Source organism: Notolepis coatsorum (genome assembly GCF_963971535.1).
Source record: "Notolepis coatsorum genome assembly, chromosome: 15".
NCBI classification, from domain to species: domain Eukaryota; kingdom Metazoa; phylum Chordata; class Actinopteri; order Aulopiformes; family Paralepididae; genus Notolepis; species Notolepis coatsorum.
Window position 1 is genome coordinate 59,357,423 of NC_140179.1, and position 15,440 is coordinate 59,372,862.

The 15,440-nt window shown below is 46.5% G+C and overlaps 1 protein-coding gene across 1 annotated transcript in view; it reads left to right on the forward strand.

The window, feature by feature from the left end:
- Positions 1 to 15,440, forward strand: part of sdk2b (sidekick cell adhesion molecule 2b) — an 846,423-nt gene that overhangs the window by 585,008 nt on the left and 245,975 nt on the right. Inside the window, 2 exon segments of the mRNA XM_084331013.1 lie at positions 2,809 to 2,956; positions 3,074 to 4,497. Coding sequence (XP_084187139.1) covers positions 2,809 to 2,956; positions 3,074 to 4,497 — 1,572 coding nt within the window.

The following is a 15,440-nucleotide window of genomic DNA, read 5'->3' on the forward strand; positions in this document are numbered from 1 at the left end:
GTAAACAAAGCATGTCTGATTATATCCATGGCGATCACCTGAAGGCTACATTGGCAGTACTTTTAAATACACAAGAATCTGTCCCGCGGCGTGACTGGACCCACTGTCTGTGAGTGACTCTGCTTTGGTCCAATCACATTCCCCACCCACAGTCTGCGAATCAGAGGCAGAGTAGGGCGGGTCTTCACAGCACGTCATGTGACATATGCGCCAATCGTGTGACAGCGGGGCTCAGTCGTCTCGAGTCGTTACAGCCTCGTCTGCGCGGAGAATTCCATCCCAAAACACTAGTCTAAACGCAAAATTAAAAGTGAGACCGCAAGACGACTTTTGCGGTTTCTGTTCAGACTCTCTCCGTCTAAACGTAGCCTTAGAGTGTTGTGTTCATTCATAGTTAGACATTAGAGATTGAGTAAATATCTAAAGATAAGTTAGATGTCAATGTTTTGGTTTGATTGTTTGTACTAGTAACGTTAATGCTAGCAGAATAGACACAACGTGAGGTAATCACCATCCATTTTAAACCGGTTATTACCTAATGCTAACGTTAGCAGATAGACGCGAGACTGGTAACATTACAGCTTGGCGTTAGCCTAATGCTAACGTTAACGTTATCGTTAATGTTGTTATTGATTGATTGATGAGTCTGCATTTAATACAGAGGTGCTGTCGGCATTTAATACAGAGGTGCTGTCGGCATTTAATACAGAGGTGCTGTCGGCATTTAATACAGAGGTGCTTCACAGCGCTCACAGCGCGGCGTTTCCAATATTATAAATACGGAAACAGCTGTTCTGCGAGGAAGTCAGGAAGTCAGCGAAAGAGCTGTATAGCGTCGCATAACGCGCGTCGATAAGGAGGCGCATAATAGGGTAGGGTCACGTGGGGTCAGTGGCCAATCAGAGGAACCTGGAAACCGAATTCCGTTGCGGAAAAGATACACGCGTTCGGGGAGGGTTGGGTAAAAACAGACTGCGATCGACCAGTGTCTGCACGCACGGTTAGTTCAAAGAACGGCGCGGCAGTATGTCAGCGCATTTCAAAGATGTTATTTTATTTCGGACACGTGTCGTGACTGTATGGAGCTGGTTCACGTCTGTTACGTTACTTGCTAAGTTATCCTATTATTTCCATGCTGACAAGTTGACGTCACACAGCCAGACACCGTTACAGCGTGGTTAGAACTGTTTCGCATACGTTCCTCCCGACTCTGTGGGAGCCTTTAGTCAAGGACAATAGGGAGGTGTAGTGGTTACGTCATTGCTGTTTCCGGCCGGTCCACCATCTTGAAAACGCAATTAATCCTAAAAGAAAATCACAGAATTATATTTCAACCAAAAATGCTTAAACAATAATGTTAGTGATAGAAGGGAACTCATTTTGTGCAAACATGGAAAGCTTTTCAATGTTCATGAGGCAGAATTGTTACAATAGCCGATAATCCATTTTCCCAAGGATAAATCTCTATACGGGTGGACCTTGCGGGCGGTCCAAAGTTACGTCAGACTACACCTCCCTATGGCAGGACATGGAGGGAACCCACACAATGAAAACATACAAATTCCACTCAGAAAGCACAACCCGTCGGATTCAAACCCAGGACCTTCTTTGCTGCGAGGAAGCAGTGCTAACCACTGTGCCACCGTACCACCATAACGGAACGGATTCAATGACTCTGATTCAATTACTCAGTAGATAAGGGACCAATAATGCTCGTGTCACGTCGGTCATCCGCTATATTGAACTATGACTATGTTAGATAGTATGTAATGGTCTTCACCCAGCGGGGCCCGGATTGTGTCCCTAAGTGAGTCATTATGGCTCATATCCTTTCGAAACCGTACTCGCAGTACCGGTAGCCATGGTAACCTTCTCTGAGCTGTCCATCAAAGCGGCTCGATATAACATTTTGGTCTCAGAAAGCAGATGGTGGAAGAGGAGCGCATAAAAAAAAGAAAAAGTTCAAGTTTGAGAGAGAAAGATAAATGATGTCTCACTAAAACGTTATTTCCCTCTTCTGTATCTCTGTTCTCTTTTTCTCTTTCTTTCATTCTTTATTTCTTACTCTCACTCTATTTTCTGTCTTTCCTTCTTTCTTCATCGCTTGTTTTTTTTCCATCTTTATCACTTTCTTTCTTTCTTTCTTCGTTTGTTTCTGGCCAAGGTGGTGCGATCTTCTCTATGTCGCCCCCATACTTCAAATGGATCCCAGCGGAATGCATAGACGCGTACATTCATCCAAATGGAATATGACTCTGATATTTTGAGCTCCGGGCCTTGACATTTAGCCTTTATCTTATTTTCATATCAGCGCTCGTTTACCTATGCTTTTTCTTTTGTTGTTGTTGTTCTTAGCTCTATTTTATTTACATTTTTCAAATATGTTCTTATGTACTTTAGTTCCTATTGCATGTACTGTATGGGTTTTATTACATGTATATGTACATACATACCAACTATTCGCCTATTTATTCTCCACCTATCTATCTATCATCCATAGCAAGACTATATTATCACCGACATCCAACTTTGAACGCCCCATCTAAGGTTTATCTCCTCCACATCGCCTGTCGTGCTTTTTTTCCTATTTGCTACAGTAGGTTTTTAGTGAGTTGTTCCTCATCTTCATTGGGGAATGTCTGGGAGTGTTGCATATATGGATTTTATGGTGGTTTTTTGTTCTTGATTTATTGTCATGTTTCTTCTTGGCTTGTTCAAAAAGACTTGGGCAGCCCATGGGGGCATTACCTTGTGATTTTGGGTTTTACAAATACATTTGATTTGATTCTTTCTTTCTCTCTCCTCCAGTCATGGGTAGCTTCGAGGAGGGTGAACGGGTCCAGGCTGTGTCCCAGGGCGAGGGAGCGGTGGTTCCGGCCCCTCTGATCCGGAGTTTCCCCCAGCCGCAGGTCACATGGTTCCGAGACGGACGCAAGATCCCACCCAGCAGCCGCATGTGAGTTACCGTGGCGACACGTCATGATCAATTACTAAGTCCTCCTCTCCCCCGACCAACCCTCTCAGTCCCTCAGATCTGCTTCCTCTCCCCCGACCAACCCTCTCAGTCCCTCAGATCTGCTTCCTCTCCCCCGACCAACCCTCTCTGTCCCTCAGATCTACCTCCTCTCCCCCGACCAACCCTCTCAGTCCCTCAGATCTACCTCCTCTCCCCCGACCAACCCTCTCAGTCCCTCAGATCTGCCTCCTCTCCCCCGACCAACCCTCTCTGTCCCTCAGATCTGCCTCCTCTCCCCCGACCAACCCTCTCTGTCCCTCAGATCTACCTCCTCTCCCCCGACCAACCCTTTCAGTCCCTCAGATCTGCCTCCTCTCCCCCGACCAACCCTCTCAGTCCCTCAGATCTACCTCCTCTCCCCCGACCAACCCTCTCAGTCCCTCAGATCTACCTCAGATCTACCTCCTCTCCCCCGACCAACCCTCTCAGTCCCTCAGATCTACCTCAGATCTACCTCCTCTCCCCCGACCAACCCTCTCAGTCCCTCAGATCTGCCTCCTCTCCCCCGACCAACCCTCTCAGTCCCTCAGATCTACCTCAGATCTACCTCCTCTCCCCCGACCAACCCTCTCTGTCCCTCAGATCTACCTCAGATATACCTCCTCTCCCCCGACCAACCCTCTCAGTCCCTCAGATCTACCTCCTCTCCCCCGACCAACCCTCTCAGTCCCTCAGATCTGCCTCCTCTCCCCCGACCAACCCTCTCAGTCCCTCAGATCTGCCTCCTCTCCCCCGACCAACCCTCTCAGTCCCTCAGATCTACCTCCTCTCCCCCGACCAACCCTCTCAGTCCCTCAGATCTACCTCCTCTCCCCCGACCAACCCTCTCAGTCCCTCAGATCTGCCTCCTCTCCCCCGACCAACCCTCTCAGTCCCTCAGATCTGCCTCCTCTCCCCCGACCAACCCTCTCAGTCCCTCAGATCTGCCTCCTCTCCCCCGACCAACCCTCTCAGTCCCTCAGATCTACCTCCTCTCCCCCGACCAACCCTCTCAGTCCCTCAGATATACCTCCTCTCCCCCGACCAACCCTCTCAGTCCCTCAGATCTGCCTCCTCTCCCCCGACCAACCCTCTCAGTCCCTCAGATCTACCTCCTCTCCCCCGACCAACCCTCTCTGTCCCTCAGATCTACCTCCTCTCCCCCGACCAACCCTCTCAGTCCCTCAGATCTACCTCCTCTCCCCCGACCAACCCTCTCAGTCCCTCAAATCTGCCTCAGATATACCTCCTCTCCCCCGACCAACCCTCTCTGTCCCTCAGATCTACCTCAGATCTGCCTCCTCTCCCCCGACCAACCCTCTCTGTCCCTCAGATCTACCTCAGATCTACCTCAGATCTACCTCCTCTCCCCCGACCAACCCTCTCAGTCCCTCAGATCTACCTCAGATCTACCTCCTCTCCCCCGACCAACCCTCTCAGTCCCTCAGATCTACCTCAGATCTGCCTCCTCTCCCCCCCTCAGATCCCTTACTGTCACCCATGTAAACCTTCAAATGTGAAAATCGCAAATGTTGGAAATGCAAACTTTTTCCTCTGACATCATTTCTGGGAACTTCCCAGTACAACCACAGTCTGACACTGTTGACCACTAGGAGCTGCCCAGTACAACCACAGTCTGACACTGTTGACCACTAGGAGCTGCCCAGTACAACCACAGTCTGACACTGTTGACCACTAGGAGGTGCCCAGTACAACCACAGTCTGACACTGTTGACCACTAGGATCTGCCCAGTACAACCACAGTCTGACACTGTTGGCCACTAGGAGCTGCCCAGTACAACCACAGTCTGACACTGTTGACCACTAGGAGCTGCCCAGTACAACCACAGTCTGACACTGTTGACCACTAGGAGCTGCCCAGTACAACCAGTCTGTCCCACTGTGTCTGTGATGGTTTTTGTGTGTGTGTGTGTGTGTATGTGTGTGTTTGTGTGTGTATGCGCATATGGGCATATGCATGCATGCATGTGAGGGACCCAGCGCAAGCAGGTGTGTGTGTATGAATATGTGTGTGTGTGTGTGTGTGTGTGTGTGTGTGTGTGTGTGTGTGTGTGTGTGTGTGTGTGTGTGTGTGTGTGTGTGTGTGTGTGTGTGTGTGTGTGTGTGTGTGTGTGTGTGTGTGTGTGTGTGTGTGCGTGCGTGCGTGCGTGCGTGCGTGCGTGCGTGCGTGCGTGCTGGAGGGCACTTATCTGCGCCGCATCGTGTCTCATTCACTCAGAGGGAGGTGACCTTGCCTGAGGCCGAAGCCAAGCTTTCTTATCTCTAACGTTTCATCAGTAATCAGAGCTCGACCTAGAATGTCAATGAGGGGGGGGGGAGTGGTTTAGCCTTATGAGAGAGTGTGTGTGTGTGTGTGTGTGTGTGTGTGTGTGTGTGTGTGTGTGTGTGTGTGTGTGTGTGTGGTGTGTGGGGGGGGGTCACTTGGCTAAAGTTATTCCAGTCCTCAGCCAGAAGACAGTTCTCATTAGAGTGCAGACCTCTCTGCCAAGGCCTAACAATGTCCCCGCTTTGCTGTTACCTTCACATGCAGAGTGTTACCGGCAGGGTACACCCCAGAAAAAAAGTACCCAGAAAGTATACTTAAGTGAAAGTATGGGTACCGTCTCAAACTCTTACTCAAGTAAAAGTCAGAGTATCTGGCTAAAGACACACTTGAGTAAAAGTCAAAAAGTTTCTACTTTTAAATGTACTTAAGTACTAAAAAGTAAAAGTAAAAACTTTTTTTCTGACTGTCTATTCTTCTGATAGCTGGTGTTTAATCAAAGATCCCCGCTTTCTAGTCTTGCACAAGGACCAATCAGCACGGATATGGGCAGGTTAATTTACCATTGATGGGGATTTGATTGGCTGTTTTCTTTTAAAGTGTGGCCGCAGGATTAATAACGTTAATGGTTAACGTTATCGTCCAGTTGGGGGATCCCCCTTTTAACGGCCCATCTGAGATTTCTCTCCTCCACGTCGTCTGTGGTGCTTTTTCCCCCCTATTGCTAGGTTTTTAGTGAGTTGTTCCTTATCTTCATTGGGGAAAGTCTGGGAGTGTCTCATATTTGGATTTTATGGTGGTTTTTTGTTCTTGATTTATTGTAATGTTTCTCCCTTGACTTGTCCAAGAAGACTTGTACCGCCCATGGGGGGTATTACCTTGTGATTTCGGGCTTTACAAATACATCTGATTTGATTTGATTTGATTTGTTGCAGACATTACCAGTCTCAACAGACCCAGCCTATGGATCCAACAGGTCAACCGGTTTCTCCCTCTAGGGGTCATGAATATTCAGAGTCAAAATGTTATGACCGTTCAGGAGATACAGTTGTTTTGGTTTTGGCCTGATGGTGGCGCTAGTGGAAAGGTCACAGGGTCACCGAAACCTAGAGGTGTCTTCCTCTCCGTGTCCTGAATGTGCACAGCAAATGGCATGGCGACCCGGCCATTACTCTTCAAGATATTTCATTCATGGGTCTTACTTATCTTACTTCCAGACTTACTCACTTACTTATTTATGTATGGGAGCAATTACTGAATTCACCTTCACAGAACTCTTTGAACATGTAGAAGAGAGAGAGAGAGAAACAGAGAGAGAGAAAGAGAGAGAGAGAGAGAGAGAGAGAGAGAGAGAGAGAGAGAGAGAGAGAGAGAGAGAGAGAGAGAGAGAGAGAGAGAGAGAGCAATGGGGAGAGGGAGGGGAGAACAGAGAGAGATAAATATGGGGAGGTAGAGAGAGAGAGAGAGAGAGAGAGAGAGAGAGAGAGAGAGAGAGAGAGAGAGAGAGAGAGAGAGAGAGAGAGAGAGAGAGGGAGAGGGAGAGGGAGAGGGAGAGGGAGATGGAGAGAGAGAGAGTGAGAGAGAGAGAGAGAGAAGCAACACGTTCTGGTTGAGAAGGAAAGACCCTATGAAGGAAGTGTAGCCGTTGTTGGACCCCAGAGCCTATCAGGTGTCATAGGGGGGGGTTACAGATGTTGATCTCACAAAGCGTGTGTTTCACACGTGAACTCTGGACGATGCCCAGCGAATCAGGTGCAGGCATTGTCTGGAGTTGCCCTTTCTGCAGACAGCATGTCCTTCTCCATGGCAGATGTGTTCTCATATTGTGTGAAGTTACTTACGCTTGGCATGTATAACTCGACATTGCTGCAAATGAGGGCAACCTCAACTTTGTTCAATTTGAAATGAAAGGTTTGGAATTAAATGAAGAGATTACAAAGATTAAACTGAATTTGAAGAAGTCTTAATTCGTAGCAGCGGACATTGCTATGTAGTCATGCGGCAAACACACACACACACACACACATGTGAGATGGGTGACTCATAGGAACACACACACATGTATTTTTTTGGGTGGGTCGCCGATGACATTTCCTCTCTGCACTTGACCCATCCCGTCGTCCTTCGCCCAAGGGCAGCCGGAAGCAGACATGGGGCCATGCCCTGGGGACCAATCCAAGTGCTCCTGTCCATCTTCGTCCGGGACGCGACAACGTTAGCGATATGTTGTGCAGGTTTGGGTTTATCTATTCTTCTGGAGGGGAAACCCTCGCACAGGGAGAACATACTCCACACAGAAAGGCCCGGGAGACCTGGCAACACGGCAACCTGGTCCTCAAGCGGGAATCGAACCCAGGACCTTCTTGCTGTGAGGTGACGGTGTTAACCACTACACCACTGTGCCACAGTGAAATAAGGGTCAACGGTATTGCATACAGAGTGAAATAAGCAACCAATGGTGTTCTTTTTTTATCCACTTTTTCTCCTTATTTAAAAATGTTCTCCCATCCCAATTTCGCTGTTTCCAATTCTCCCCTCCCCTGTCTCGAACGTTGCTTGCATATGCCCCCCACAGGTCGGTCGTAGGGAGGATAGAAGCCTTGCATCACGTGTCCCCTCCACTACATGAGGAGGCAGCCTGTCACATATTTTTGTCTGCCAGCGCAGACTCTCATTGGCGAGGTGTAACGCGTGGGAGGCTCACACTACCCCCGCTATTTCCTGTCTCTGCTGTGCAGGCGTCCCCCAACCGACCTGTAGGGGTCACTGTCCACAACGTCCAGATTACCACCCATCGACTTCCAACCGCTAACTCTGCCAATTGAGTTAGTATGATGGCCGGCCCAAGCCGGAGGCAACGCCGACAGCCGGATTTGAACCCGGTGTCTCTTGCGTTGACGAGCGCAATGTCCGCTGCGCCACCCAGCCGCCCGACCAATGGTGTTCTGTACAGTGCAACATTTTTTATTTTACGCTATGAAACAGAATATAAATAGTTTACAATCGATCCAAAATGTTTGTATTACTCATAAACTGTTAATTTATGTAAACTAAATGACTAACTGACCATTGACCCATCTCAAGGAGCTTTGAAATTTGAATTTGAAAGGAATATATGAATTTGCCTAATCACTTCATCACATCAGTCCGGCAGCGTGGCTACATGAGTAGAGCTTCGGACTCATGATAAATAAATATACTGCATATATACTGTACATAGATTGACAGGATGCTGGTCATTCATTGGGCCATTTTGATGTCCATTCACAGTCCCAACAAAGAGCTTCTCTCTTTCTCTCCTTCTCTTTTTCTATCTTTCTCTCCTTCTCTGATTCTCCCTTTCTCTCTGTCTCCCTTTCTCTCATTCTCCCTTTCTCTCTGTCTCTCTTTCTCTCATTCTCTCTTTCTCTCCTTCTCTCATACTCTCTTTCTCTCTTTCTCTCTTTCTCTCTCTCTCTACCTCCGTCCTGGCACCCCTGCTGTGTGTCCTCCTCTGTCGCCCGGGCCCTCGCCTCCTAACCCACTGCTTTGAGTCGGCTAATTCCACGCACACTTTCAAGGTCACAGTGTGCAAATGATCGGCGGCGTGGATAACAAGGCCTGGACTTTTTTTATAGAAAATAATTTCATCGAATTTCATTCCTGCCACCGGCATCGACTCTGCTGAGGCGTCAAAGTAATATCACTATTATAGAAAGAGAGATAGAGGGGGCGGGCAGAGAAAATAGAGGGAGAGAGAGAGGGGGGTGGACAGAGAGGGAGAGAGAGGGGAGAGGGAGGGAGAGATATACAAAGAGGGAGAGATAAAGAAAGAGAGAGAGGGAGGGAGAGATAGGGGAGAGGGAGGGAGAGATACAGAAAGGGAGAGAGAAAGAAAGAGGGAGGGAGAGAGATACAGAGAGGGAGATAGAAAGAAAGAGAGAAAGGGAGGGATAGAGGGGGAGAGGGAAAGAGAGAGTGAGAGGGAAAGAGAGAGATAGGGAGAGAGAGATATAGAGAGAGAGTGAGAAATACAGAGAGGGAGAGAGAAAGAAAGAGAGAGAGAAAGGGGGGATAGAGGGGGAGAGGGAAAGATAGGGAGAGGGAGAGAGAGTGAGAGGGAGAGAGAGTGAGAGGGAAAGAGAGAGATAGATATAGAGAGAGAGGGAGAGAGAGAGAGAGGGAGAGAGAGAGAGAGAGAGAGAGAGAGAGAGAGAGAGAGAGAGAGAGAGAGAGAGAGAGAGAGAAATACAGATGGGACCAAAACAGTGCAGAACGATACCAGAAAGCAACTCATACCCCAAGAATCCAAACACTTTTGGATAACTTTCTGGACTCCACATACTCTCACAGTAAAGAAAGCCTCAACCTAGCAGTAAACAATATTAACAATATATACAGACAAACAGCAAAGGAGGCACAACTGAAATATACTACAAACAAACCAAAAACTGCAACAAAAAACAGCTGGTTTGATATATATTGTAAAATCATTAGGAAAAAAATTAGAATGCTATCAAATCAAAAACACAGAGACCCTAATAATGCTGATGTACGCTTTTTCTACTGTGAGACCCTAAAACTGTACAAACGTACACTCAGAACCAAAAAACAACAATATGACAAACAGCAACTGACACTAATTGAGGAGGCAATCAATACAAACAACTTTTGGCAACATTGGAAACACATAAACAAACCACAAAAACAGGAATTGGCTATACAGAACAGTGATATATGGACAACCCATTTTAAAACACTATACCACACTGTTCAAATTGATGGAAACACAGAACAATCTCAAATTCTTGATAAATTGACTGAATTGGAGCTTGCCATAAAAGACATTCAAAACCCATTAGACTCCCCAATTATTGAGCAGGAACTGCTTAAAGGCCCTCCCATAGTCGAGCAGACTGTACACAGAGCAACTCCGTGGAGGTCCGCGCAGACTCAAAGGGAGTCAAAGCAGACCCACAGCAGAGTGCAAAGTGCGAAGCTCCTATTTTCTGACGCGCGGACGTCCGCTGAGATCAAAAGCTCAAAGAGTCCGCGCGGACCTCCGCGGAGTCTGCTCTGTGTACAGTCTGCTCGACTATGGGAGGGCCTTAAGAAACTACAAACTCTTAAATCTAAAAAGGTTTGTGGACCTGATGGCATCTTGAATGAGATGATGAAAAATATGAACAAAAAACTCCAATTGGCTATATTAAAACTATTCAATTTGGTCCTGAGTGTAGGATATTTTCCTGACATCTGGAATCACGGACTCATAACCCCAATCTATAAAAGCGGAGACAAATTTGACCCTAATAACTACAGAGGCATCTGTGTGAACAGTAATCTGGGGAAGGTTTTCTGTAGTATTATGAATACCAGACTTTTAAACTTCCTTACCAAGCACAATGTCTTGAGTAAAAGCCAAATTGGATTTATACCAAAACACCGCACAACCGATCATATTTACACCTACATACCCTAATTGATAAACATATAAACCAAAATAAAACCAAAATATATGCCTGTTTTATTGACTTCCAAAAGGCTTTTGATTCTATTTGGCATACAGGACTGTTCTATAAAGTTATAGAGAGTGGTGTAGGGGGTAAAACATATGATATTATTAAATCAATGTACTCTGGTAATATGTGCAGCGTAAAAATTGGCAAAAAAATAACAGAATTCTTTACCCAAGGGCGAGGCGTTCGTCAGGGCTGCAACCTCAGCCCGGCACTCTTCAATATCTATATTAATGAATTGGCTAATATACTCGAAAAGTCCTCTGCCCCCGGTGTAAGTCTCCACAATCGGGAAGTGAAATGCCTGCTCTTTGCAGATGACCTGGTTGTGTTGTCCCCCACAGCAGACGGCCTACAGCAGAGCCTGGACCTGCTAGAGCATTACTGTCAGACCTGGGCCCTGGCAGTAAACCCCAAAAAGACCAAAATAATGATATTGCAAAAAAGATCCAGATCTCAGGACGTCCTACCAAAGTTCTCAATTGGTACAAAACATGTAGAGTACTGCACACATTACACCTATTTAGGCCTAAAACTAAGTTCAACTGGACATCTTAAGGAAGCAGTCAATGAGCTGAGAGGGAAAGCACGCCGGGCTTTCTACGCCATAAAAAGAAATATACAAACAGAAATACCAATTCGAATCTGGTTAAAATTTATTGAATGTGTTATTGAACCAATTGCACTCTATGGCAGTGAGGTGTGGGGTCCACTTACAAAACAAGACTTTACCCAATGGGACAAACACCCCATTGAGACCCTGCATGCAGAGTTCTGTAAGATTATCCTACATGTCCAGAGGAAAACTACAAACAATGCATGCAGGGCAGAATTAGGCCGTTACCCACTAATACTAAAAATACAAAAAAGAGCAATTAACTTTTGGACACACCTAAAACGAAGTGACCCCCTCTCGTACCATTATCAAGCCCTGCAGTGCCAAGAGCTGAGGAGCATCAGGAACCCCCTTACCCAGCTGGTCCTGAGGCTGAGTCCACAAACCTGCTCTCTTAACACACCTCAGGAACAGAACACATCACCAATCAGAATAAATCAAATTACTACACAGCTAAAACAAAACTACATCACCTATTGGAAAACACAAACAAAAGCACAGAGCAAAATGCAGTGCTATCTGGCTCTAAATCGACAGTACACCATAGCAGATTACTTGAGCATGGTGACTGATCAACAACTAAAAAGAACCTTGACAAAATACAGACTGAGTGAGCACAGCCTCGCTGTTGAAAAGGGGAGGCACAGGAAAACCTGGCTCCCTGCAGAGCAAAGGCTATGCTGTCATTGCATCCTCAGTGAGCCTGAAACTGAGTTGCACTTCCTCACCAAATGTGAAAAATATAAAGATATTAGAGAAACGCATTTTAAAAAATTTGAACTAATAACAAAAGGTTTTCTTGCACTACCAGATACAGGAAAACTACCAGTCCTACTAGGGGAGGACTCAACAAGCTGTGAGCTAGCAGCAGCCTATGTTGCTGCCTGCCACAAACTGAGGGACAGTGAGTGACAGTCACCTGACATGTTTATGCCGTAATATTTTATGTTCTATTTTATGATGAACATTTTTGTATATACTATGACATTAATATGTGTTTTGTAATCCATGCTTATGTTATCAACCATTTGCTTTGGCAACATGTACAAGCTGCGTCATGCCAATAAAGCCACTTGAATTGAATTGAATTGATAAAGGGAGGGATAGAGAGGGAGAGGGAAATAGAGAGAGAGGGAGAGAGAGTGAGAGGGAAAGAGAGAGAGAGCGAGGGAGATAGAGAGAGAGATAGAGAGAGAGATAGAGAGAGAGATGGAGAGAGAGATGGAGAGAGAGATAGAGAGATAGAGGGAAATGAGGGACAGTGAAAGGAAAAACCAGAGAAAGAGAGAGAGAGGGAGCAAGATAGATAGAATGAGAGTCAGCAGGAAAGTCAGAGGTGAGAGAGATAAAGAAAGAAAGAAAGAAAGACAGACAGACAGAAAGAAAGAAAGAAAGAAAGAAAGAAAGAAAGAAAGAAAGAAAGAAAGAAAGAAGAAAGAAAGAAAGAAAGAAAGAAAGAAAGAAAGAAAGAAAGAAAGAAAGAAGAAAGAAAGAAAGAAAGAAAGAAAGAAAGAAAGAAAGAAAGAAAGAAAGAAAGAAAGAAAGAAAGAAAGAAAGAAAGAAAGAAGAAGAAAGAAAGAAGAAAGAAAGAAAGAAAGAAAGAAAGAAGAGACTGTTGCTCTTAAACCCACCATGTAACCTTTACAAAGATCCTTGCTAAGTACTCTCTCTCCAGAGGGGGCCGACTGGCCCATTCCTCTAAAGGCCCATAGCGTTCCGTGCCCAATACTTATAGTCATTATGGGACAGCTAGTATCCATGGGTCTTACAGAGTATCCAGGGGCTGGTTGCACAAAACACCTTACGTTTTATCCTAGGTATGCCACTTAAGACTTAATTTATCATTAGCTGAGGGTCTTACTTAAGGTTGTTGCACAGAATCCCTTAAATGGTTTCTTTAGTTAAGGGGAAAACATTAAGGCATGTACTGCAGGGAAGAGATTTTTACAGTGGAAAATAATCGACAGTTTCCATGGAGACCGCTCCTGTGGTCTTGTGATCAGCCTCACCTATTTTGTTAACCCTTTCACTGCGACTGTAGTGTGGAGTGAAATGGTTAACTCCGTTAAAATTGTAATACATCTTAACTTAAGGGGTTTTGTGCAACCGGCCCCAGGTGTATGTACTGTATGGGGCTTGGGGGGAATTGAGTGGGGAGTTAGGTTACTTTCATCCATTTGCATTTACCAAAAACAGAGGAAGGGATGGAGAAAAGGAAGGGTTGAGGCGTTTGTGAGATTTTCTGTGGCGGCTTTTCACACAAGAAGACTTTTCCAAAACCCTCCTTTTCACACAATAAGACATCCAAAACCGTCCTTTTCACACAAGAAGACTTCCACAGAGACGGAGACACCACAGAGAATAACAATGAAGGAAGTTAAAAGACAGAAGGTTGCAGCCGTCATGCTTTTATCAGTGTTTTTTTCTTTCAGTTATTTATTTCTAAAAACCCTACTTTCTCTTCTGCACCTTTTATCTTTCCCTCCTCCCTCCCTCCCTCCCTCCCTCCCTCCCTCCCTCCCTCCCTCCCTCCCTCCCTACCTCCATCCGTCTTTAGGGGCTTTAACTGTAATTTGCAACTTCTCCAGGGGGTCTCCCCCCCCCCCCCCCCCCCTCCTCTCCGCTCTGCGTAATCAACACACCTCAGCCGCGGTGTGTGAGAGAGACAGAAGGAAGCACACCTGGCCTCTCAAAATAACTGTGGCACTCGCATTCAGGTGGTCCGGCGGTATAGGGGCAGGGTGTCGGAGGAGCCAACCTATGGAGGAGCTGGTTGATCCCAAAGGGGGTGTTTGGGTGTAGATTTAGTTTAGTGTGAAGGTGCACACTTCAGAGTTTGTCAGAGAATGAGGAGATACGCAACATTCAAATAATGTCCTGGGTTCGCCAGCGGGTTCCAATCATTCCTATCCTCCATACATCCGGCCAGTTCCGTAGAGCTCTCCACACCTGCGTCCTTCCTCAGTACGTCCACGTATGTTGGCGCGGGACGTCCTCTTGGTCGGCGCCTGTGGGTTGGCTCCGCGAGCACTAGCTTGCTAGTCGGAAGTTCCTGGTGTCGGTGGCAGTGACCTGCAAGTTTCATCCTCCTGGATGCCACCTTGTCGCTCAGCCTTGGTAGCCCCCCGTACAGATGATTGTTGGTTCCATGCTCGCTTTGATCGATGTTCAGTGCCACACGCAGCATTCTGGTGGAGCATCCGTCCAGAGACTTCTGCAAGGTGGGCTTCAGGGTCCATGATTCACAGCCATAGAGGAGTACAGACTCCACGGTTTCCTGGAAGAAGCACATTTTTATGTGTCGGGGGAGACTGGATTTCCACACGCTATTCATGCCAGTCAGGGTCCTCAATGCCAGTGCCTTCCTCACCTTAAGGTCCCGCTCTGTGGAGTTGACCCAGGAACCCAGGTATTTGAAGTCACTGACCTCTGCAGAGCATTGCCTCCTGCTATGATGAGAGGTGGATGGTACAGGGGATGTTATAAGTAATGACTAGGGATGTCCGATATTGTCCATTTTCAATCCATAACATTTATGACATACATGACATACACATATACAGTACTGTTTATTTACAGACAGAGTTTCTAAAAGAGAATATATACATTTGAGGGGGAGGAAAGTGTACATTGGGGGTTGGGTGGGGGGGGGGGGGGTGTTTGGACATTTACCAGTGACAGTTTCGAATTGCGGCCTCCCGTAGGTGCTTTTACTCTCAAGGAGTAGTCGTGATTTGTGGAACCCTAAGCTCTATGTCTTGCTCACTTGATGATGATTGATGGAATCCGTTGCCATTCTCTCAGGTCCTCATACTCCAGGATCGTTAACCAACACGCCAATGCAAAAGTCAATGAGGTCAAGCTCTGTCTGTACAAGCTGACTGAAGCTCACTGAAATGTACTCCACGGTGCAACACAGGGTAGATTTCAATTAACTTCAGCCGGGCCTGTACAGACAGGAGCTTGAGCCCATTGACTTTGCATTAGTGTGTGGCTAACTATGTCCAAACATGAGACAATTCAAACTGAATTATAAAGAAATCATTT